General features: G+C 40.6%; 1 protein-coding gene across 3 annotated transcripts; it reads left to right on the plus strand.

Moving 5' to 3' along the window:
• Nucleotides 1-320: 320 nt before the first annotated feature.
• Nucleotides 321-25,643, plus strand: LOC101950829 (2'-5'-oligoadenylate synthase 3-like). 3 transcript variants are annotated; one of them, XM_008173165.4, is made up of 9 exons: nucleotides 321-520; nucleotides 837-996; nucleotides 2,475-2,661; nucleotides 6,047-6,237; nucleotides 7,861-8,021; nucleotides 16,563-16,687; nucleotides 18,923-19,112; nucleotides 21,428-21,637; nucleotides 24,082-25,643. In XM_008173165.4, the coding sequence occupies exons 1-9, from the start codon at nucleotides 513-515 to the stop codon at nucleotides 24,236-24,238; spliced, it is 1,389 nt and encodes a 462-aa protein (XP_008171387.2). In that variant the 5' UTR covers nucleotides 321-512; the 3' UTR covers nucleotides 24,239-25,643. The 3 variants fall into 3 exon arrangements, with proteins under 3 accessions (XP_008171387.2, XP_005284114.2, XP_042696334.2); XM_005284057.4 differs by lacking the exon at nucleotides 21,428-21,637; XM_042840400.2 differs by lacking the exon at nucleotides 24,082-25,643 and having other exon boundaries at nucleotides 18,923-19,041; nucleotides 21,428-21,600.
• Nucleotides 25,644-26,488: the final 845 nt, after the last annotated feature.

Raw genomic sequence — 26,488 nt, forward strand, 5'->3', positions numbered from 1 at the left:
GAACCTTGAACAATGCAAGACTTATAATGCTCCACTGTTGGCATAGGCTGAGAGTCTAAGAACAGAAGCTGAGACCACAGCTTGTCAGTTTCTGGTTCAGGTTTAAGTGTTTCCAGAGTCGCCTTAACCTGCATAGAAAGCATGAGTACTCTATTTTCAAATCATGCATGTCTCTTCATGCTTTTGAAAAACTCTTGCCACACATAGAATCATTAATAAGATGGTCTCATTCTGGTGACATGCAAACTACAAGTCCCACAATTCTCTGCATCTGGGGATGGTGCAGAAAGGCTTTCAGCCTGTTCACATGGAGGTAACTAGGAAACAAAGAAATAAACACACTTGCCATGAAGTGAAAGTACCTTTTTTGCAAAAGTAAAAGGAATCTTCTTTGACAGACCTGTACCAGGAAAGTTCTTCCAATGTGATAAACTCCCTTTTGAATGGGTATGCATGGAAAAGAAAAGTGATGGAAAGAAACCAGGGCTTCTGTACAGCTTATTCTTCAGAAAATGTTTAGGTAGGTAATTCAGGAGTGTTCTCTTTTCTTTGGACAATAGAAGCTATTATTAATACCAGCTCTCCGAGCTCTGGTCAAGTGAAAAATTCTCTAAGTTATATCACTAACTTTAACAGCATTTGATTAGACTAAAGTTTGAATGACTAAACAAGTTTTGAAACAATTTTGGTAAATACTGCAAATATCAGGGCAATATATTTTGAATCACTATCCTAACCACAGCTCTGTTCAGAGGTTTATACTGTTTTTCAAGTATAAAAAATCATTCTGTGCCCCTCTGGAGTGAAGCCTCTTACTTTTATTTCTTTTTATAAAGGATGAGGTCTCTAAAATCCTACAACTGTGAGCAATGTGGGAATGATTTTGTCAGCCGCACCGCCTTGAGGTATCATTTCCGAGCAAAACATCTTGGAAAAGTTCACTGTGAGAAATGTGGTAGGGAAGTTTTGAGAGAAACACTTCAGGACCATGAAGCGGTAAGGCTGTTTGAGAGCTCTGATTCTGTCTCTTTCTCACAACAGATTGTATTGATTCCCAGTCTCTGCTCTTTCTTTTGTATGTTCAGTTTGTATTTACTTTTCATTAAATAGAGACATTTACATTGAAACAGAAAGTACATCTTGTAATTGAAAAATGGCTTATACTGTATATACATAGTGAATATACATATCTGAACATCTCAGTATAGGTGAAAATCCTGTTATAGCATGTGGATAGATAAAATAACCCAACAGATTTTATCTCTAATTTCTGTGCTCAGTGCATTCCAAGTATGGTCTGTCTGTAGGTGTTTCACACCCAATCCAAAAGCAACAGCCATTTAGTTTGTTACATTATAATACAGTGCCACTCCTGCCAAGGAAACCTTGATTAGTTTTATATAAAACTATAAAGAAAATCAAAGGAACCTCTGTGGATTGACTAAAGTCCTGTCTGACTCAGACATAGCATGGGAGAGTACATGCTCTAAATAAAATAATGGAGATATCCTATCTCCTAGAACTGGAAGGGACCATGAAAGGTCATTGAGTCCAGCCCCCTGCCTTCACTAGCAGGACCAAGTACTGATTTTGCCCCAGATCCCTAAGTGGCCCCCTCAAGGATTGAACTCACAACCCTGTATTTAGCAGGCCAATGCTCAAACCACTGAGCTATTCTTTCCTCTGGTGCTTATAGAAGCTCCCACTGCAAACCGTAAAGTACATATTTTATCAGACGACATTTCTTAGAAAATAATTCCTTTAGGTGGTTTGCTCTTAATCTCTTATTTGGACCATCAAGTTCCTATAAGTGGAAGGAAATGTGGCACTGTGCTGTGGTCCAATTGACTACTGCTTGCTGCTATGGTGGTGGCTTTATTTCACTGCTGCTATATTTACAGAAGTCACCAATGAAAAGTCCACATCCCCTGCAGATACCACATAGTTACCACTGTTCTTTCCTATTCTGAGTATAGTGTCTCAAATAATTCCTATATACATTTTATTGTAAATCATGGCAAACTTCAAGGTGGACTTCTAAAAAATGGAATTATTGGAGCGGTTGCCATTTTTTTTTTTTATTATTATACATGCTTTATGGATGTGGCCCACCTTCTTTCCCTGTATAGTGTGCTTTAAAAATGTTGAGGTTTGTCTTGAGATGAGCTCCTGGAGGTACCTCCAATTCACTGTATTAGCCAGTCTCCTTTTTCCATATCCAACTTATTCCTATGTATGGTAACAACAAGGAGTCTGGTGGCACCTTAAAGACTAACAGATTTATTTGGGCATAAGCTTTCGTGGGTATGCATCTGAAGAAGTGAGGTTTTTACCCACGAAAGCTTATGCCCAAATAAATCTGTTAGTCTTTAAGGTGCCACCAGACTCCTTGTTGTTTTTGTAGATACAGACTAACACGGCTACCCCCTGATACTTGATCCTATGTATGGTGTGCCCCATCTTCCCTTTAACAGGCCAACCATGAAAGAATGACTGCTGAAAAAAAAGGGTGTTTCTGGGACATGCCTCCAAAGAGGGAAGCAAAATTTGTGGCCATGGAAATGTCTACCTCCTGCAGGATGTGCCCAAGGCAGTTTGGAACAATCCATAGCAGGGAACACCATGAGAAACAAGATCATCACTTCACAGCCAGCAAAAGAGGTACCACTGCTGCTCAGAACAGACAGGAAGTTCTGCTAGAGAGCACTGGCCATTAGCGAGGGAGAATCAAGGGCTAAATACCATAAGTATCAAACGCTTTCACTGGTGAGATCACTCCCAAGATGATTAATTTTCGTTGGCCGTTTATCACCCTTACCCAGCAAAACTCTTCCTGAAAAAGCACTGAGTCGTGTGGGGTGCTGATTGTTCTCAACACCCACTGTAGTTGGTAGGAATTGAGGGTACGTAGCACCATGCAGGATGAGACACTCACACTGGTAATTGTAGTTACTGGTAACTAACTAGTGTGTCTGGTAAGGACTTGTGGTGAAGGTTACAATGAATCTCCTCATTTTGTAGTTATGAAATATAATACCTCCTTGCTTTGAGACTGTCTAGGTTAATTGAACTGATTAACCCCTTACAGGTAAGGGGATTCTGTACCTCTGGCCAGGAGGAGTTTTATGTTACCGCATACATAAGAGTTGTTACCGTTCCCTTTATATTTATGACAGCGGGGCATTAACATTTTTGGTATAAATAAAGAGATATGGCCCAATGTTCCACCAGTAAATGAATCTACATCAGAAGCTACAGAACAAAAAGTGTATTGAAAATTGACATTCTTAGTTTGTGTTCACTGACACGACCCTGTCTTACCCAACCCTCCCTTAGCCATCAGGCTTATTATTTTAAATGTTGGAGAGAGATATGGATAAGAAATAGCTTGTGCTATTGTCCTCATCCACATTTTGTACTTCTCTGGCAATGAAGCTCACTTGGAACTCTCTTAGTGCTTGACCAGTTTGTAGACCTTCTTCACACACATGTGGAAAGTGTGTGTGGGTTTTTTTTATTCAAGGCCTTTAGGAAAGGCACCCTCAGGAAAACCACCCTACAACCAAACACATTTTTTGGCATACAAGCTTCAGTTCTATTAGATAAATAACAACCACACGGTAACCAAACATAGAAGTGGAATGTGTAATTCTTACAGTAATGGGCCAGCTGCCACAGAAACAAGCTGCTGTTTGATCCAATCACTGTTTGCTGACCCAAAGGTTATAAAATCATCATCTCAGGCCATCTGAAAACCAGCTGGCCCACTAAGATGTGGGTGATAGGCATGACCATAAAACCAAAACCATGAGTCCCACAAAGAAGATTGGAGCTCCCAGCAGTCTTCACCAGTAGATATGACTATCTTTATGGCTGTCCCCTTGTTACAACAAATTAATCTTGGAGATGACTATTTCCTGCTCCAAACTCTCTCAGCCAAAGCTAGCCTGAATTTTCCTACCTGTAAAAACTACATTGCCATTAGATGCCCCTAGCACTGCTTGCTTGGCATCCCACCAAGCCAACCACTCACAAAAACCTCTCCTGTCATAGTTGAATGCCCAGGATAAAAATGTCATAACAGATGTCCAACAAATGCCCTTTGTTGGTGGAATTGTCCTGGGCAAGCACATGATACTTCAGTGCTCAAAACCATCACCTCTTTCTCATTTCTCAGTCTACATTTTTTGTGATCCTGTTTACCACAACAGCCAAGGAGACTCTTCTCCATGTCTGAGCTATGTCATTGTGTAAACAGCACCATAAGGCTCAGGAATGCACAACCGCTCTGCACACAAAACCTAACAATCCAGCTAATGTTTGTAAATAGTTTAGGGTGACTTTAACCGAACTACTAACCTGTTCCCTTCATTGATCAACCTTCATGGCTGGGAAGTGAGACGCTCTAGTCTCTATCAATTTCTGTGCTCAGGTATGTAATATATGTATTTGGTTCCTCTGTTTTGTCCTATGCCAGTGGAGTTCCGAGACTCTCTGTGGTGGAACAAATTGTTTAAAGCAAGGCTTTCCAATGCCTGAATCTGCTAAGGCTGAGAAACAAAACATTGTCCAGGACATGTGCCATGCACAACAGGTCACGTCCATGTCTTTCCATTCTAAGAAGATACTAAATAGTTCAAAGGCTAAACAGGAAAATGACAATCACATGGGCATGGCCTTATCAGTATGTTGAAAGCCCCATAAAATCAAAAGTATTAGAGTGAACCAGCAATAAATAAAAAGCTGCCTTCAGACCGCAGGCGGGGGTCATGTGATTAAAAGATGACTACTTTACTGAGCAATTCTGCAAGTCAATGAGATTGTTATTCAAACCCTCCCATGAATAGGTCAAATGACTAATCAGTCCAGACTTTCTTGGCACTACCCCCCAGTTATGAAATCTTCAAATTGTTAAAGGGCCCCGTCAGAGGTCCTGTCACTAGACCAGATCTCACTTCACCAGCTTTCTTCTCCCTTACAAATTCTGGAAGAGTAGATAATAACTTCAAATTATCTGACAGAGTCCTTTAGCCATAATGAGGCATTCTAAGGCCCCTTTTTAAAAACCCCCAACAGAATTCCACCTACCTTCTGATCTTGCAACCCTGCAATAACACCAGTAGGGAAAGCAAATTAACAGGCGTATGGGACCCTTTGTCCTTAGAGGATCGTGTTTTAGGACCTCCTGGTGGTTGGCCAACCTTCCCATTTTTTTCTTGCCCTAACCAGGAGTTGTGTCCTTCCAATAGGAACTTCTCCCACATGCCCTCACTGCATTTGGAGACTCTGTGCAAGAATCTCCATATCTGTTTTCAGCAGGTGCCTCTTCAAGAGGGCCAATAAAACTCTTTGCCTCTCCCAATGTGTTCCTAGTCTCCTGGTACTGGGAGGCTACTGTCTGTAATCTGTTAGGGAATAGGCCTGAAGGAGATCATAAAAAGCCACAGCTCGGTGTAGTGGGTGTGGAAGAAGGTTTTAACTGTGGTATTTGGGGTAAACTGGAGAAGGGGAAGCAGATAATCCAGAAATGAAGAATTTATAGTAGTTAAGATGAGAGAGAAACAGAGAGAGAAAAGGTGTGGGCTAGGGTTAGGGATAGCTCAGTGGTTTGAGCCTTGGCCGGCTAAACCCAGGGTTGTGAGTTCAATCCTTGAGGGGGCCACTTAGAGATCTGGGGCAAAATCAGTACTTGGTCCTGCTAGTGAAGGCATGGGGCTGGACTTGATGACCTTTCCTTCAAGGTCCCTTCCAGTTCTAGGAGATGGGATATCTCCATTAATTTATTATTTAGGGTTTTAGAAGTGAAGATAAAAAGGAAGGGAAAGAATTAGAGACACCATAGTGGAAATAAAATGTTGGGTTTTGAGGTATTATACTAATGATTTTTTACTTAACACTACATCATTTTTGGATCCTTGGGTGTTGAGTACTAGCTGTCTGCCACAGCTGATTAAAAGGAAGCAAGGAATTTATAGCATTTATAAGCTTCTTAACAAGTCCTTTTCAAGCAAATTAGTGATCAGACTTTAATTTTCTTTCTGTGCAGCTCAAATGGCCACTGGATTTTCACCTGATAATATCTTGGATTATAAAAATCCAACAGAACTAAAGAGATTTGTAGAAGAAAAGCTTCGCCCCATTCCAGGCCCTGCAAGCATTGCCTGTGCAACAGATATTGAGGCAATTATTAATTTGATCAAGGAATGCTTCCCATTACCAATAGCTCGGCTAATCAAGGTAAACATTATTTCCTCTTTTTATTGTGGTTCAACAAAATAGCATTTCCTTCACTTGTCAAAGTGTTGCAGCCCGTATGTATCTGTACCACAAGGTCCTCTTGTGTCCCAAGAGTCCAGAGGGAGTGATCTCATAAACAGTGAATTTCCTTTTGGTTTAGATTCAGGTCTGACCTGTAGCATTATTTGGATCCACCATATTGTTTGAGGATTTAATAAATTATAAATTAAATAAATAAAATAAAAATCTTTTAAAAAGAGTAGCATTTAGTTTCTTGCATCTAAATATGAGTTGAGCCTATGATAATAATCTTTCCTCTAGCTGTAATTGCTCTTTTAGACCAATTATATTACAACAGGAGTACTTGTGGCACCTTAGAGACTAACCAATTTATTTGAGCATAAGCTTTCGTGGGCTACAGCCCACTTCATCGGATGCATAGAATGGAACATATAGTAAGAAGATATTTATACATACAGAGAACATGAAAAGATGGAAGTAGCCATACCAACTGTAAGAGGCTAATTAATTAAGATGAGGTATTATCAGCAGGAGAATAAACTTTTTTTAGTGTTTTTTAAACTTTTTTTAAGGCAAATTACTGGCTCATTTAGTTCTCCAGAGGTCCTAAAGTGACATCCCTAGAGACTGAATATCCTCACAGGACTGATGTAGTACAGATAATAGCCATATCAACTTCCCTGTAACACCCTATCACTGTACATCAACTTTATTCTGAAGGAACCATTTTTAGGGGTGAGAGGGCAATTTGACTTCCATGCCCATTCCATATGAAGCCTGTTTACTAAGGTGGATTTACGTTGCAGACAACTGTCTGCTAAGAACTGACTTGAGATTCCTAACTGATTATAAACACCCCTACCTGCAATGTGGCTGTTGTATTATTGTAAGAAGGCTCTTAGTACCAAATACATGAGGATGTACTCATTAGCATGAGTAGGGGTTGCCTGGTTGGGCCCTAAGCTCTTACTACAGTGATTGCATCAAGCAGAATTCTAGATGTGTATTGATAGATATGCTCTAGTTTTAAAATGTATTTAACAAAATCAAGAGAGTGCATTTGGCACCCAACCCTGAGATGCGCTTTTATCAGGTCGAAAATCTGTTAGTTACTAAAAAGTACTTCTGCATTAGAAAATAAACAGTATTTTTTTTACCAAATTTCAAAAAAGGCTCTCACTTCCTTTCTCCTCCGTCCTCCCCCTTCCCCCCCCCCCCCCACATGGTTGACCACAATTTGAATACTGGCATAAACTGGGTTAAACCATATTCGACACCCAGTGAAGAAAACTTGATTTGCCCTAGTGATTTGGGTGTTGAACCCAATTCCATTCCTATAGTAGATACCATCACCGATACTGTGAATCCTGTTACTAATATAAGGCCTGATCCAAAGTCCATTTGAAAGACCCAGGGATCAGGCCCATCTTGCATCTCACCTTAGTAACATGTAAACTATAAATTACTTGCAAGTATGTAGACAAGACAGTCTAAGAAATTACAGAAGGCATCTAAAGCCTGCTTTACCAACATTGCAAAAATGTCCTGTTTACAAAAAAAAATCAAGTGCTAATCATCTTTCTGGCATATCTTGCATAACAGGGAGGCTCATATATAAAAGGAACTGATACACAAGGCTGGTCTGATGTTGATATAGTGCTATTTAATGAAGCCTTTGAAAATCTAGAAGACTGCAAAAAGAAACTGCCAGAAGTTATAGATGATCTTGGGAAAAGACTGAAGGAATCTTCATGGGCCAGCAGGTTTGGATCATGATGGTTGTGTGTATTTTCTATGTTTAGTTATTATTAGGGCTTTTACTTGCTCCAGATGTTACACAGGCATCTCAGATGTGATTCCCCCCCTAGACTGCCTACTTCACAGAGCACAGCAAAATCGGAAAATAAAATGGATAAAATCAAACTAGAAAACTAGACACAAAATGGTGTGCGTCCCAATACAAACATAGGTAAAATTCCCATTAGAGATTTATAAGATAGTTCACACCATCTTTTCAAGCCTTAATGATTCATCATTTTCTCCCACTTTGCACCTTCACCCTCTAGCTTCTCTAGCATGAATGAAAGCAACTGAATGGGACTCCATACAGACTGTTCATCTATAATGTGAAATACTGTGCTCCTCCCTCATCTCAGTGAACTTGTCTAGAGACTAAACATGCTCTCTCCACAGTGCAAACAAATACTACATATCTTTCTGCTTTGACTAATCATGACACCTGGTGATCCATGGTGTGTGTGTGCGTGTGTGTGGGATACATGGAGGCAGCAGACCTGGTTTTCAGGGGACTCTTGTGTCTGCTGCGCAGGCACAGGGTGTATTGGATACTCCCAGGCTGTGGGATTTTGAGGTTGTGGAAAGAGATGCGGCGATATCGCCAGTGATGAATTGTTTTATCATGAAAGCCAAAGAGTGTCCCCTAAATATTTTTTCTCTAGTGGAAGTCCCATCCAACCCAAAATGCACATGGGTTTTGTTTCCCATAAGAAGCCTCATAAAACACATTTGGGATCCCGTTTTAGAGCAACCTGTTTTTATATTTAATTTTAATCCAACCCAGTGTCACTCCAGAAACTGCATATAAATACTCCTTCTGGAGAGGAGGCACTGAGATTGTGGTGGGACAAGTTAGAGGGGAGAATTGAGGTCTGAGTTAGGGAGGACTGGGTGACAGGGGATGAGCAATAAAATATAGAGGTTTTTTAACTCTAGGTCAGTGGTTTGAATCCATCCCAAACTGAAGGGACCTGAAGTTGTTACCATGGCTGTGGGCAACCTATGTGAAATATGTTTCGTGGTCCCTGTCCAGATTCCAGTGGAGAGGTGCTCACATCCCAAGAATGACCATGACAATAGAGAGTAATTGGCATCTTTATTGGCAGTCTTGAATGAGAGGCCAAGGCTTGAATAGCTATGGAAACAGGCCATTTTGCCTACAGAGGCAGCCCCTCCAGTTCTGAGCTGAGGCACACTGGTGAGCAAAGTGTAGAAGCTTGCACCGCTACTGCCTGTGTTGTACCTGTTCAGTGAACGAAAGGATGTCTGGTGTCCCTGGGGTCTGTAATCTGGTATCTTTCTTCATGCTTGAAGTTTTAGAGACAGTCTACTATGTCAGTGTGGGCAGCCACAAAGTATGACACACGTTGTTGAGAACTGCAAAATGACTCAACTTCCTGGAGGTCTTCGTACCTTGAACATTGTTAATTAAAAAAAACTGTGGCTAGGCTTGACCGGATTGCATACACCAAATGATAGTTTCATACTTCATGAGCATTAATTTGTATACACTCAATATGCGTTTATATAAATAAACATATGCCATATGCCTTTTAAGTGGAAATTCATTTTAAAGAATAGAGAAGCTATTAAGACACATCTTGTAAGGTCTTAAAAATATCTCCAGTTTGCATTGCTAGGTGTAGTGAATATGTATTTTGTGTGCGTGTATCTCTTACTGTGAATGGCAGTGTTTGTTCAGTATCATTCATTTTCATAGCCCTTCAGTTGTCCTTTCTAGCTGTGAATAAGTCTCCACTGGGAGTGCTTTGCTATACCAGTACATTGCACTTGTGAAATGTTCCTAGTGTGGATGCAGCTTATAGTGGAATACTGCACTTTTGCCAACATAGCATTTTCCAGCCTTCCCCAAATGAAGTAAGCTATTTGGGCAAAAGCTTTTGCTGGCACAGCTGTGTCAGTCAGGGATCACACCTCTTCACACCCTGACTGGCATAGCTATGTGCACAGAAGTTTGTACCATAGACTTGGCCTAGGTTTCAGTAGACTCACAGACAAATTTCTGCCTGTTGGTCCCACTTGAAAAAAGTTGTAATTGGACAGAAGCATTTCAGCTTTATCAAAACAAAATGTTTTGATTGATCTGGAATTAGATTTTTTTATTTCATTTTATTTGGAATTTTGATTCATAGGAAATGTCAATGTTTGTTTGTTTTATTTAATTAATTAATTGATTGATTGTTCCATTCTGTAATGGCAAATATCTTGAAATCACAAAACTCCCCTGAAATGAAAAATGCAATTCCTGGATAGCTCTAATTAATATATATTACTTTATATGTTCAAACCACAGCTCCGACTGACTTCAGCTATACCTGGGAGTGATCAGCACTTCTGGAAATCAAACATTGGGGTCTCAAGTCAAGCACTCAGAAAAGGAGGAATAGACAATTTGTGATCACCTGTGAAAAGCTGAATTTAAGTGACTTGCCTAGCAATACATAAGGACTCTGGGGCAGAGACAGGGATAGAATGCAGTTCTCCAGGGCAGAATTCAACTTTACCCATGAGACCCTCTTCTCATTTTTTGTAGTCCCCTGCCTTGTTCACTAGACACTATCCAACTTCTGTAACAAATGAGGCAGAGATCCTACAGACAATCTCCTTCACTACACAACTCTGATCCATCCCCAACACAGGTCCATTTTGTGCATGGATTGATGCAGGGATCTTGTGGAAAATTAGTATATGATAATGTAATTAAAGACTGTATCATACGGCATACTCTCAGGGGGAGCACAGGCAACCTTAATTCTGGCATTTCCTAACTTTGCACTGCTTGACTTTGCAATTGAATAATGTTCTTTCATCATAGTTTTTGTGTAAAATTACTTAGCATTTTTTTCTTCAGTTTTCTTTTTAAAAACTTTTTAATGTGGCATCTTATTGACATCAGCAGGGTTGGAACATTTAAGTTAACCACACCAGACCTCTGCCACTTTAACAGAGTAAATGGTAGCAGTAGTAGGTTAATAGCCTCTGTGTGGACTAGTACGAGAGGAGGCTGGGACACACACATTTCGCCAGTGAATTTCACAGATATTTGCTGACCGCAAAGGAGTGGTGAGACTCAGGAAACTTGGGTTCCATTGTTCTCTAATAGTCACAGGAGAGGGGATTGTTCTCTAATAGTCAGACTGTCTGTTCTTCCCCAAAACTTAACCCCTTCTGGCTTGCCCCTTCCAACCTGTTCATGTCCCAGTTCTGTCTCTTTCCTACCACTGTCTCCTCATCTAGGGTTAGGGTGACCAGATGTCCCGATTTTATAGGGACAGTCCCGATTTTTGGGTCTTTTTCTTATATAGGCTCCTATTACCCCCAGTCCCTGTCCCAATTTTTCACACTTGCTGTCTGGTCACCCTATCTAGGTGAAAAATCGGGATGGGGGTGGGGGGATAATAGGAGCCTATATAAGAAAAAGACCCCAAAATCAGGACTGTCCCTATAAAATTGGGACATCTGGTCACCCATCCTCATCTCAGTCCTGTTCCTACTTTCCTGACCTACCCAGTCTCCTTTCCTCAGGCTTCTCATCCCAGTCTCTTTGCCCAGCCGATAGTCTCCATCTTCAGGCCCCTGATCTGAGTCCCAGTCTCTTTGTCCAGTCAGTCCCAGTTCCCACCTCCCAGCTCCTCATCTGATCTGTCTCTCACCTCCCCACCAGCCTCCAGTGATTTCACACACACTGTCTGTCCTCAGGATCTTCATTCATTCTGTTTCCCTCTTTATACCTCACTGTTTCCCTGGCTCCTTGTTCCAATCTCTTCCCTCCTCAGCTGATCCTGGTTCTACCCCTTGGTTACTTGTCAGATCTGTCTCCCCTCCTCTTTACCCAACCAGTTCCTGTCCCTCCCAATTCCCAGTAACATTTCCCTTTTCTTTCCCCACTCCAGTCCCATCCTCACCAGGATCCTTGTCCCAGTCTAGTTGTATCCCTGCCCCCCAATCTGCCTTTTATCCCCACAGCATTAGAGTCAGATGGTTTCCTCCTCAACACTATGTGGTGCCAGCAAGAGGGTCATTAAGAGCACAGGGGAGACAGACTTCCTGCTCTCAATTCTGGGCCCATCTCCATCCTGATCCATGCTGGTTCGGAGCTATGATTGCAAAGAAAGTCCCAGTGAGATCATGTAGTCCTGGGCTGGAGCATACTCAGCCGCTTTGTAGAGATGGCACGTGCACAGTGTGGTCAGCACTAGGAACTGTGAGAGGCTGCAGAAGTCTCAGTGAGGATGGAAACTTCAGAAATTTTAGCTGCTAAACTTTAGCAAGAATTTACTGAGCATGTGCAAATGGAGATTTTTTTTCAAAGGTGTATAACTTGGGCAAATTTGAGCAGATTTTCTCAGGAACAGCAAAAGGCACATCTCTGGCACACAGGTCACCTCTGCCAAATTTGAATTCCCTGTTTTAAAAGCACGGGGGAGCTAGAAAAAATCACCAGATTATTTTTTAATATTGCAGAACATATTTTCCCTGTCCTTGTTCTTGGAAATGGCTGAACCATTTTGGCTGAAACTTTCCAAAAAGATTCAGCCTGAGGGAGACAACTGGCATGCAAAATTTCAGCCTAAACTATTATCATTTGGCAAAGTTATAAGTAACTGGAAACAGAGTCTTCTACTGGGAAGTGTCGGACAACCCTCATAACAGGCCCAGCTACCAGCCTCATCTGAATGTTTGTGTATATTAATGCAGAAGTTAGGGATTCTACAGCCACACTTACTCTGCAACATTGCACATATATCTAACAACATAAACCAATAATATAAAGGAACACAGGAATAAAAAGACCATGGTCCTTTTTCAGCAAGTGCTTTCACTAAAGCACTTGCTTAAGTCCTATTGAAGTCCATGTTAGGTCAGACTAGAATGATATAATGGTGTCTTCTGACCTAAAAATCTATGAGTCTATGAAAATCTTGTGCTTAAAGTTAAGCATGTGCTTAAGTGCTTTGTTGAATTAGGGCTATATGATTTTTATTCCTATTTTCCTCCTGTTACTGGTTTATGTTGTTATCTGGAAAAAGGGGTAAAGAGTGAGGTGGCAAAATTTGCAGATGATACAAAACTACTCAAGATAGTTAAGTCCCAAGCAGACTGCGAAGAGCTAAAAAAGGATCTCACAAAACTGGGTGACTGGACAACAAAATGGCAAATGAAATTCAATGTTGATAAATGCAAAGTAATGCACATTGGAAAACAGAATCCCAATTATACATATAAAATGATGGGGTCTAAATTAGCTGTTACCACTCAAGAAAGAGATCTTGGAGTCATTGTGGATCGTTTTCTGAAAACATCCACTCAATGTGCAGCGGCAGTCAAAAAAGCAAACAGAATATTGGGAATCATTAAGGAAGGGATAGTTAATAAGACAGAAAATATCATATTGCATCTATATAAATCCATGGTGCGCCCACATCTTGAATACTGCATGCAGATGTGGTTGCCCCATCTCAAAAAAGATCTATTGGAATTGGAAAAGATTCAGGAAAGGGTAACAAAAATGACTAGGGGTGTGCAACGGCTTCCATATGAGGAGAGATTAATAAGCCTGAGACTTTTCAGCTTGGAAAAGAGAGGACTAAGAGGGATATGATAGAAGTCTATAAAATCATGATTGGTGTGGAGAGAGTAAATAAGAGGTGTTATTTACTCCTTCTCATAACACAAGAACTAGGGATCACCAAATGAAATTAATAAGAAGCAGGTTTAAAACAAACAAAAGGAAGTATTTCTTCACACAACGCACAGTCAACCTGTGAAACTGTTTGCCGGAGGATGTAGTAAAGGCCAAGACTATAACAGAGTTCAAAAAAGAACTAGATAAATTCATGGAGGATAGGATCCATCAATGTCTATTAGCCGGGATGGGCAGGGATGGTGTCCCTAGCCTCTGTTTGCCAGAAGCTGGGAATGGGCAACAGGGGATGGATCACTTGATGATTATCTGTTCTGTTCATTCCCTCTGGGGCACTTGGCATTGGCCACTATCGGAAGACAGGATAATGGGCTAGATGGACCTTTTGGTCTGACCCAGAATGGCTGTTCTTATGTCCTTATGTTGTCCAGTATGCAGGAAGTGCAATATTATAGAAACTTTAACTTTTGGGTTTCCTTGTTTCTTCTGTTTGCTTGATTTTTTTTTTCAGCCTGAACCATTAACTATAACCAGTGCTCAGATTACAAGGTTGTACTCTGTATGCAATGTTGTTGTAGCCATGTCACTCCCAGGATATGAGAGTGTGAAGGTGGATGAGGTAACATATTTTATTGGATCGACTTCTGTTGGTGAGAGAGACAAGCTTTTGAGCTTTCACACAGCTCTTCTTCAGGCCGGGAAAACTTAGGTCATGTTTACACCCACTGATGTTGGCAAAATTTAAGTCACTCAGGGGTGTAAAAAAAGCACTATGTTGGTGGGCGAGCTTCTCCCGCCGACATAGTTACCACCACTCTTTGGGGGTGGTTTAACTGTCGATGGGAGAGCTCTCACTTGTCAGCATAGTGTGGCTACACAAGAGATCTTACGGCGGTGCAGCTACAGCGGTATGGCTGTGCCGCTGTAAGCTTTGTAGTGTAAACATATAGGGCTAGTCTACACTGGCAACGTTAAAGCACTGCCGTGGCAGCGCGTTTACGTGGCTTGTGTGGTCATGGGAGAGAGCTCTCCCAGTGCTCTTAAAATACCATCTCCACGAGGGGTGTAGCTACCAGCACTGGGAGCGCAGCTCCCAGCGCTGGTGCACTGTCTACACTGGTGCTTTACAGCACTGTAACTTGCTGCGCTCTGGGGGGTGTTTTTTCACACCCCTGAGTGAGAAAGTTGCAGCACTGTAAAGTTGCAGTGTAGACAAGCCCATAGCCTCAGAGTGTCACAGCTAAATACAAGATGGAACAGATCATTTAGCATAAGTAGTTCACATTGAATGGTCCCTTGAAATATGTGTTAAGTGGCCTATGACTCATCCAGTCATAAGGAGGAAAGGAAGGGCGGGGGTGGGAGGCAGTTGTTAGTGTGTTACAGATTGTTGTAATAAGCCATAATCCAGTGTCTCCGCCAGACACTAAAAATCATGGACTGAATAAAGTTATGAATTCAAGCTCCCAGGCTCACCTTTTGAAAGTGTTGTGCAGGTTTCCTTTGAGGATGAGGACTAAGTCCAATATGGAGTGATCCCTTTGTGGAAAGTGTTCACTCACAGGTAATATGGTGTTTTTGTCTGATATCATTTTCCTGTGAGATTTCATTCGAGAGTGTAGTGATTGATTTCACCCACATAGTTGCTATTGGGATATTTAGTGCACTGGATGAGGTACACCACATGTGTAGGACCTTTGGAACTTGAAAGGTCTGTTGGGGAAGGGGTGTTGATCATTGTAGCAGTGGAGATGTGTGCAGATTTTGCATCTGTTCTGGCAGAGTCTGGTGCCACTTTGAGTTGGAGTGTCCCGGTCTGTGGGGATCTTGCTTCTGATGATGAGCTTGGAGAGGCTTCTGGGTTGTTTGAAGGTGAGAAGTGGGGGGGAGGGTCAGGAAAGAATTCTTTCAAGATGGGGTCCCCATAGAGTATGGGTTGTAGTTGTTTGATGATATCCCATGTAGGTTCCAGTGTGGGGTGTTAGGTGGCAACTAAGGGCATGCAGTCAGAGGAGGTTTTATTTCTGTATTGAATCAGGTTCTTTCAGGGTATTTGGATGGCCCATTCTGTGATGCGATCTACTTCTCTGGTGGAGTGTCCTTGTATGGTGAAGGTGGTTTTGAGTGTGTTAAGATGTATATCCCGGTATTTCTCCTCCGAGTATATTCTGTGGTATCTGAGCAGCTGGCAGTAGAGAACAGATTTCTTGGCTTGATTACTGGATCTATGAGGTAGGTGTGATGATCTCTGGATTCTTTTGTATGTAGCTGTCTGTAGGGTTCCATTGTTGAAGTTGATCATGGTGTCCAGGAAGTGGATACTGGTATAGGAGTGTTCCAGAGGGAGTTTAATGGACTGGTGGTGTACTCTGTTTTCTTTGTATTTCCTCTTATTTTTACCACCCAGCAGCGAAAAGCAAGAATATGACAAAGCCACTTAGACTACTGGCTAGTTTGAGAAATTAACCTTCATTTCTTATTAATGTGAGGTTTTGCATTTTATACACGTCAGTAAATGTATTGCTATGAGATGTTTATAATTTACTAGCTTTATAAAAGAAATATGAAGGGCCAGACTGGCCACTGGTGTAAACAAGCATGAGTTTGCTGACTTCAGTAGTGTTTATTCCATTTACAGTGGTGGTTAATTTGGCCCTGAGACTTCCGTGTGGCCTTTTGCAAATAGCGTACAGACTGATATAGTCTCTTATTTCTGAGAAAGGAGACTTTCCAGCCACCTTCCTCCATCCTTACTACACAGTAGGAAGATTGGAAACCGTTGAACCCTTCCTTCCCCCAGTATTACTGTTCAGTAATATTTTTTAACTAAGGTTTGTTTTAGTATAATGATGGAGAAAAGGACCCAGTCATCCTTACGGTTTCATTTCAAATGCTATAAGAATCACCACGGTCACTCGTTTGATATCATGCCTTGCTATGACATACTGGGGCCTGCGCCATCAACAGGTAGGGGATTAATGTTTTCCTTTGGGGAGAAACTTTCTTTATCAGGGAATGATCACTCGTGACCATTTATACCCATCATATAGCTATATAAATTGCATAATGTTCCAGCTATGCCTTGTGAATCCAGGCTATAAATCTATTTTAGTTTTGATGGTTATAGTATTCTCAGTAGATTATAATCTGTTATAGAATTTTGGGGGAAATGGCACTTTTGCTTCACTACTTGCTAATGACTGTGATGCTTTTAAACTCCAAGCACCTTGCAATACATACATACATACACAAACACACACACTCTCTCTATGCAGGAACCATCAAACACCTATAAACTAGGTATTCCGATGCAATGTCTAATTTGTGCAATTCTTACTGTACTTAGTTAATAGATTCCATTCCATAGTGTATTTCTAGGTATACTTCATGTCTCTTCTTAACAACTTTAGATGTATGAGAATCATTGGATCTTCATTTGGCATAAAGGGCTTGATTTTTCAAAAATGACATCTCCATTGCGGGTATGTTTACACTACAGTTTGGAGGTGTGAGCTAGCTTACTAATAATAGGAATGAAGCTGCAACAGCACAAGCTTGCCATTCAGCATCCTGGGTGGGCTTGTGATCTGGTCCCATTTTTCTGCTACCTGTGTGCTATGGCTTCTCTGCTATTTTTAATGAGCTAGTTTGAACAATCACACCTCCAACTGGAGTGTACACACATCCTGTGTGTGCAATATCTGCAGTTGCACTCATAAATCCGGTATGTATATAGGTCACTGATTCAGAGCGATCTGGATTGCTTGGTAAACTGTGTGCAGACAAACAATGTGTTTTCATATGACCAAATGTAAATGTAAACATCTGGTAACAAAGACTGTAAGCCAAACTTATAGAAAGGGGGACTCTATCCCTAGAAGCAGTGACTCTGAAAAAGATTTGGGGGCGGATAATTGGCTGAACACGAGTTCCCAGTTTTATGCTGTTGCCAAAAGAGTTAATGCTATCCTGAAATGCATAAACAGGGGAATCTTGCATAGGAATAGAGAAGTTATTTTACCACTATATTTAGCACTGGTGTGACTGCTGCTGGAATACTGCATCCAGTTCTGGTGCCCACAATTCAAGAAGGATGTTGATAAATTGGAGACAGTTCAGAGAAGAGCACGAGAATGATTAAAGGATTGGAAAGCATGCCTTAAAGTGACAGACTCAGAGCTCAATTTATTTAGCTCAATAAAGGGTCAGTTAAGGGGTGACTTGATTACAGTCTGTAAGTATCTACATGGAGAACAAATATTTAGTAATGGGCTCTTCAGTCTAGCAGAAAAAGGTGTAACACAGTCCAATGGCTGGAAGTTGAAGCTAGACAAATTCAGACTGGAAATAAGGTGTAAATTTTAACAATCAGAGTAATTAACTATTGGAACAATTTACCAAGGGTCGTGGTGGAATTTCCATCACTGTCCATTTCTGAATCAAGATTGGATGTTTTTCTAAGAGAGATGCACTAGGAATTATTTTGGGGAAGTTCTGTGGCCTGCGTTGTACAGAAAGTCAGATTAGAAGATCACAATATTCCCTTCTGGCCTGGGAATCTCTGAATTTATGAAAAACATGCAAATAGATAATTAGTCACAACTAACTGTTCACATAGTTGATGTTCATGCAGTCCGAATAACTGTGTGTGCATCATGCAAAATTTTTTGTACATTCAATAACGTGTATTTAAAAAAATTTGGCCCCAATTTTTAACTTTAAAAAATCATGATTATAATTTTCCTTTTTCCACACAGATTGTGGAACAAACTAAAATGGGGATGCCCAAATCAGGAACTTTCCTAATAGGGGAGCATTATTTTAATCGTGTGTGTGTTCATGTATGCATATGCAGAATGTATAACAGCTATCAACCAGAAAATAAATAACTATAGGGAGAGATGTGGGGAGAGGGAGAGGAAAAAAACCCACACAAACCTAGCAGTTTTTTGGATAATCTCTTGCATAGGCGATTAAATCTGTTTGTTAAACATAATATTCTCCTAATAACATTACTGGATCTTGCATGTTTTTGTATGCCACCAAACTTGGAATGAATTTAGTCTGGATATGAAGTGGACTTGTTAATATTATGGACTTGTGCGATATTTAACAGGATTTTATAGCTGTTATGAAGCCTATTTAAAACAAAAAAGTAAAATATTAGGGAATGCAGTCTTATCCTTTTCTTGGTGTTAACAGGTTTAAAACAGAGCTTTTACCACAAGATCTATCTCTGTAATGACACTGATGAAATCCAGCTGTACTCAATGTCCCTGCTGCAGTACCAGGTTGAGTTTATCAAGGCATCTACCATGAAGGTGAAGGACCTGATTCGTTTGGTTAAGCACTGGTTCAGGACTTCCTTTGCTAAACCAACAGCACAAAATAAGTATGTAACTAACATTTGAGCCTCTTTTCCTTTTAACATCCTGATGTTTTTGAAGAATGAACAACAGTGAGTACTGTATAATGGATTTTACATAATGTGTGTATTATGCTTCTCCACTACATCTTAATGGCTGTTTTATAACTGAACTAGAATGTGATCCAATTAGACAGTGCCCTCGAGCAAGAAGGGATGGGGGAATGGAGAGGAAAAGAAAATACTGCACAGCTGTGCTAGTGCTATTAATATATTGGCTTGGCATTCTCTTTTTCCAATTAAAGTGACTCACTGTTGATTGGGATAAAGGACCCTCCACCTGTAAGGCTGACAAGACAGTTTCTGCAAATGCATGGCTCGCTGGACTTTTCAAACCTTTCCAAACCAAACAGAGTAGAAATCTGGCACACACTGTTAAAAAGGTGTGAAGCAAATCAGCTGAATAAACAGAGCCTTTTACAATAAGTAACTTCTGCTTATTTATTAATTCTGAATTACTGTTCTGAAAAATTAACCTAGTATGTAGGTGGAACGTACATTCTGGAGAGTAAAGTGAAAGAAGAATGGTTTTGTAGAGAACACACTGGATCGGAACTCTGTTCAATTTTCAGTTCTGCTTTAGTCTTCCTGTGTGACCTTGGGCGAGTCAGTTAATCTTTCTGTGCTTCAGTTCCTACCTATGAAATAGGGCTATAACAATAATACTTCCTTAGGTTACTGATTCCAGCTCTTTCCTCTTTAGCTGTTATCAGATGAGCCAGATTCACTTCAGGATTTGCACCAGAAAAACAGCGCCAGCAGCAAAAATTCCACTAAGAGGGAGGAGGCTACAATGGCCCTGCAGCCATTCTACTTTTTGCACAAAAAATGGCCAGCGCTGCCCATAGTCGTAGTGTGACTTGGGGTGATTTGGTGTGTTTCCCTATTAGCCTCCTCTGGCAGGGCTCTGATGAAGTCCCCAGTGGAAACTAAAGTTTCCTTTTCCAAGGGAACTAAATATGCTTTCCCTCTCTGCCAATTGCAGTAGTTCTTACTGGTGCAGGAAGGGTATTTAGCATTTTCCTGCAGTACTGGAGGTGCATCTGGTTTCAAGTGGTGCTGAGGGTAAGTTTTGTATGCTGAATAAAGCTGATGTGTAAGTGAAGGATTCTGACAGGTTTCAGAGTAGCAGCCGTGTTAGTCTGTAGCCGCAAAAAGAACAGAAGTACTTGTGGCACCTTAGAGACTAACAAATTTATTTGAGCATAAGCTTTCGTGGGCTACAGCCCACTTCTTCGGATGCAGAGAATGGAACATATAGTGAGGAGATATATATACATACAGAGAATAAAATTAATTAATTAATTAGCCTCCGAGTTGGGCAACTCTCACCTTTTCATGTTCTCTGTAGTGAAGTGGGTCCAAGCCCTGGGTTAGTATAATTTGCATGTAGTCAGAAGTGGAGATAAGCTGGAGCCTGAATTCGAACCCTGGTCTTAAATTGCAGGGCAGTCATACCCTTAAATTATACCAAGACTCCTTGGGTATGTCTACATTGCAATAAAAGCCTGCTGTGGGGCTGAGCAGTGTAGATGTTCGGGATCAGGCTGGTGCCTGGGCTTTTGTACCCTCCCCCGTTATGGGATCCCAGAGCCTGAGCGCCAGCCTGAGCTTGTCTGCACTCCAATTGTATAGCATCATAGCCTGAGCCCTGTGAGCCTGAGTCAGCTGACGTGGGCCAGCTGCAAGTGGTTTATTGCAGTGCAGATATTCCCTCTGAGCCTAATTTTTGCACCACTGAAGTCAAATGGGAGTTTTGCCCTCTACTTCAATAGGAGCAGAATCGAGGCCTTAAACTGAAGCCATCTCACTTTTGGTGGGGTATGATCTGTCTCTTTTCTTCACCCAATGCTACAATGTAATCAGAGGCATTTGTGATGGTCACAAATGGTTCCAATTCTTTCAGCTATTGGGCCATAGAGCTAGTGATATGGCTTGTGACTTCTGGCATCCATGGCTCAGCTTGCACAGCAGAACATCTGGCATATTCTTGATGCATTCTGTACCTGATGTGGACACATTTGTAATTTAACCACAAAGCTGCTCTCTCCTTTTTACTGATCAATTTTCTTTATTATACAGAATAAAATAAACTTTTCAGTGCCCCCATTGAAGGCCCTGACTGGGGACAACAGCATAATGTTTGCAATGGATAACAAACAGCATGAAAGTACAAAGCTGACTTTTGCTGCTTGTTAGTGTTTGTTTTTACTTGCATTTTGTTTGTAAGAGTGTCCTGTGTAGACTTTGTGATGTGCTAAGTCTGTGTTCGGTGTATTTAGGTTTCGCAGGCTTCCTTCTTCCTATGCTATAGAGCTCATCACAATCTTCATCTGGCAGCTGGCAGGGAAGCCAGTCTTTTTCAGCCTGATTCAGGGAATGAGAGCTATCCTGAAGCTTCTGGTTAGATACCCAGAAATATGCATTGTTTGGCACAAACACTACAGCCCAAACTCTATGATTTTCAAAAAGGTGTTCCAGAAGCAAACCAGGTAACTATATGACAAAATATCTTCTGTCATCTTAATGTAAATATACCACCAGACAGGCATAGCTGCAGCAGCTGAATTCTGCTTCTGTCCTCAGTGGTTCATGGGGAAAAGGAGACCCCATAACTCATGGGAGGCAATGCAACTTTTCATTAAGAGATTAAAGAATGTTAGTAAAGAGACACACAATGACTCCATAGTTTGTATCAAAATCTATTTACTGAGGGGCACTCCCTTTCCTATTCTAGCTAGAGACGGTACACAGGAAGTGAAATTTACCCCAGTGCATATCGCCCGCACAAGGGGCTAAACATTAAAGGGCAAATCTTCTGTAACTAGTTGATGGGCAGATGCATGAAGGAAGAAAAATGCTTCCATCTGCCCCACAGGCTATGTTGCATGAGGTGCTCCACTGCTCCAATTGTCAGGAGAAGGGTCCCTTCTGGAAGACCTCCAAAGACATAAGTAGGCTGGAAAGGATTCTGTTTTTATCAGTAAATGTTAGTGTCAATTTCACTGTACACACACAAACCGACAAAAAAATTTCCACTAATGATAATCAAAAATTAGATAGACAAAGAACATGCTGCTTGAGAACTTTTTAGAGTTTGATTTAAGAATATTTACTTTGTATGTTTTGACATATGAAGTTTAACTGTTAAAACACAAATTGTCAACTTCACAACTTTTTGAATTTCATGGTCTACTGTCATTAAATAATTGTCTGAACTCCTCCCCATAATTTCATCAAACTATGAAATTTAAATTGATGATAATCTACATAAATGCTTAAACAAACATAGATTATCTGTCAAAATTATATACAACATTGAATTCTGCCAGGCCTATGTATAAGACAGGGCATTACTGTGAAATCTAGAAAATGTGTTCCAAATTATGGAACTTACGAATGCTATTGTCAATTTCTGGCAAGTTAGCAGAGATCCACAGTCCTGCCAGACTGAAGCTGCTTTTTGTTTTTACTTACTGTATGTGCAGCACCTAGCGCAATAGGGTCCTGGTCCATGACTGGGGCTCCTAGGTGCTACCATAACACAAATAAATAGTAGTAGTAATAGCAAAAAACAAAACAAAAAAACCCTAGGAAATTCCATGCAAAAAATGTATTAAGAGAATATGGAGATTCCATGATTAAATAAGTAAATCAGGAAATGACACAGTTTAAGATTTCATTGTTCTGAGATTGGACAGCTCCAGGGCATCTTGCTTAGGGCTTCTAAATGCTCAGGCAACAAATAATTATGTGCTGCTTGCATGTATGTTAATCTTTAATTACTTGATTACATAACCTCAATTTAATATATGTTATAGAATACATTTTTATACAGCCTTACATATATATGTTGTGTAGCATCTTAATGTAGTTTTAAATTTTATACTTGCACTAACAGTACTGCCATATGATACCATCTCTCTGGATTGACTTCATAAGACTTTTTTTATATGTTGCGTTCTCTTCTCTAAGATATGTACTTTAATAGTTTTGTTAGCACCCATATGTATGTTCCTTTCAACCAATATTACAGCCTCAAAGGGTTAACCCCAGCCAGAGCTCTCCACCTAGGAGGGCCAGAAAGCAGACAATGGCTCCAGATAAACCTTATTGTCTGGTGCTCAGAAACAAGAGGGGCCAATTCCTTTGAAGTCTCATGTCTGCTGGGCTCTGGCTAGTATGGCCAACGGTAGGAGGGGGGAAGATTCTGGTGGGAAAGCTGGGACAAAGAGCTTGGATCCTAATAAAACCAGCCCCTGATAACTAGGAGGAAAGACTGAGGACATATCTTCACTGCACAGTTAACTGGGGCTCTTACACAGGTGTCAGCCCAACTGTCACTCCCCACCATTCACACAGAAACTTTTTGACCCAAGACAGGAGGTGCTTTAAACCCAGGCTAGCTTACATGGCTGGGGGTATAGGTTAGAATCCAGGCTCCGATTTAACTCAGCCTGGAACCCACTCACTTTGCAGTGAGGATGCAGGCAAAAATCTCTCAAGTACCATTCCTCCAATGCCCTTCCCTCATTTCCCTCTGAAGAATGGACAAGTTTTCCTGCATGAATGTCTCAGGACAAAACACTGAGGACACAGAGTAAGGTGGGTAGGACTTTGTTGTGAAGTTGCTTCAGAGAAGGAGGAGTAAGAGAGAAGTGGTACAAGTCCCTGTTAAGGACAATAATACAGTAGTGATAGACTATATAAAGCAAAACATATCTGTCTACTTTCAAGCACTATATATGTCTTGACTTGCTGACATTTTTGAAACATCAGCTTTTTTAATCTTATTACAAAGTGCTGCTTTCCAATGCTATTGGACTAGCTTTTGGTTGGTTACCTACTTACATCAGAGCTACAGTTGGGTCTTAGTAAATTGCTAGATCTCACCTCTTGGTATTGATGTTCACATTGATTCTTATTTTTCTCTCAGGCCATTTGTTTTGGATCCTGCAAACCCAACATTTAATGTGTGTGAGAACAGCAACGCTTGGGATGAAGTGGCTCATGTGGCGAGACGGAGCCTCCTTAAGCCTCTTTTTAATGGTGTGCAAGCGAAAGAGCCCTGGCTTTTTACAAACGGCTGGTAAAAACGAGAGAAAGCGTAAGCCTGGTTGCAGTCCTGTCAAATAGGTTTGCCAAGGCATATAACACTAGTCTGCCAATAGGAATATTCCAATATAAAGAAATGTAAATGAAGAATGGTGGGGTGTTTTTTGTTCTCTCTCTAATCTTTTTAACAAACAATTCTTTGTCATTACTTCTGAACGAACAAGACAATCCATTCTAGTCAGGGGATTAAATAGTCTGCTAAATTTTTATCCCTGTGTGAGGGACGAAGCTGAAAGATATGCTTCCTTATGTTTGTAAAGAGTTCAAGCACTAGAGCAAAGAGGGCAACTTTTCACAGCTCCTACAACTTCCTTCCTTCCCAGCTCACTAGGGCAGCACTGGAATTCCATAAAACATCTGAGCATTGTTTATTTAAAAAAGGCCCCTGGAAAGAACTCACTGGTTACACAGTAAGATGACTATAGTTCCATAACATCTGGCAAATCACTAGGTTGCAATAGATAAACGCTGGAAGGCTCTACACTAGGCTGTCTCTTAATACATCGTTTATTTCCAGAAGTTATGGCCGATCACACATCTTCTGAGGGTAAGACGAAGGGAAGGTTGGAAATATAATGAAGAGTAGAGAGAAATTATGTATCCAGACTCTACCCATTGTATGGGGTACTAACCATTTTAGTTCGTAAAGACAGACTATTTTGTATACAGTTTCAACATCAGTAGTTGGGGCTACAGCACAAAGACCTCACCTGAAGGGGAGTTGGAAAGACTGCATTATTTTCTGGAATGATGGTTCTAGCAGTGGTGGCTACTAACAGGAGAAACAGCACGAAGTATGGGACCTGATCCTACAAGGTGCTTGAGCATCATCAGCACCTCTTAGAGTTCAGGCTAGTGGAAGAAACACAACTGAGACAGAACAAGAGGGAAACAGAAGTGGGAAAGTAGTCAGCATAAATTTTTCTCTTGAGTAGCATGCTGTGTTAAATTGTGTTGAGAAAAAAAGTCAAATTATTAGTCCATTTTAAGTGTCCAGTAGGACTGTTTGTCATCATCCAAATAAACAAATATAAAAACTAAGTTATTCCAACACTTTGCCATTTACAAGCAGTTGTTTAAATACTTTGTGATGCTGAAATTCTACCCTGATAGATAGGAACCAAATAGGTAGATAACAATTGTTTATCAAATGCAAAATAGAGCATGTACTGTTTACTGATGCTGTATAAAATTCATTGTACTCTATGAATCATTATGTTTTGAAAACACATCCTGAATGAAGGCTATTTTTTCCAAAGTGGTCCAAGCAAACTATTAGACGTTAGTGCTTCATTAATTACAATTGAATTTGTGCTGAGAGAGAGCGAACACCACACAGTCTCTCTCACGCTGAGCTAGATAAATTAAAAATTCATAATTTTCCATTATTATCTTGTTTGTTTTAATGACATAATTGGCAAGATTCTACTGCCTGAGAATTTGAATTGCATTAGTATCTGTTTCTCAACTTAATATAGCAAAGTTGCTATAAGATGGATTTCTGCTTTCGCAAGAGATGCTTTCATGTGAGGGTTCTCTCAGTGGGAAAAAAGTGAGAACTAAAAGCACTTAAGTACCTTGGTGCTACCCAGTACAGACTTCACTCCCAGCTGCTGCTACTTTTGAAGAAGCTGTTTTCTTTTCTATTCTCCTGTGGAAGCTCCTAGTACAATGAGCAAAATAATTAAGAGAAAATTGTAGTGTTTCTTTCCTTGCCAGAAGAAACTGCTCCTTACTAAATAACTTCTACCAGAAATCTTGGAAACCTGACAAATATTTGCTAATTTTTTTAATTTATTGTGTATATTATGGTAGGTCCTAGAGGCCCTCTGAGAACAGACCCCAACGTACAAACAGACTAAGATACAGTCACTGCACAAAAAAGCTTGAAGACCATTGACATCTTATCCTCAGAGAAAATAATCTTGACAAGCTATGTTTTACTTCACCATGCTTCCATCACCACTAGTAAGGTGAATGGTTTTCCAGAAGCAGTTCTATCATTCTTGTTGCACAATTCCTGGTTTCCTCTTTCGCTTCACAGGTGGCTACCTTCCTGGACCCTAACTTTACTTTGGATGGTAAAAGAATGAGGCAGTTTTGTTTCAAAGTATTCATTTCTCTACATTGAAATACATGACATTTAATGGCCATATTTTCATAACACTGGGAGTTCTAGATTGGACCTGCACTTCTTACACAAGAAAAACACTAATTTAAGTCAGTTC

This window comes from Chrysemys picta, chromosome 6 (genome assembly GCF_011386835.1).
Source record: "Chrysemys picta bellii isolate R12L10 chromosome 6, ASM1138683v2, whole genome shotgun sequence".
In the NCBI taxonomy this organism is placed as follows: Eukaryota; Metazoa; Chordata; order Testudines; family Emydidae; genus Chrysemys; species Chrysemys picta.

Coding starts and splice junctions, on each gene's coding strand:
- LOC101950829 (XM_008173165.4), top strand. Junction 997..2,474: donor CACTTCAGGACCATGAAGCG/GTAAGGCTGTTT, acceptor TCCCTTTAACAG/GCCAACCATGAAAGAATGAC. Junction 2,662..6,046: donor CTTCACAGCCAGCAAAAGAG/GTACCACTGCTG, acceptor CTTTCTGTGCAG/CTCAAATGGCCACTGGATTT.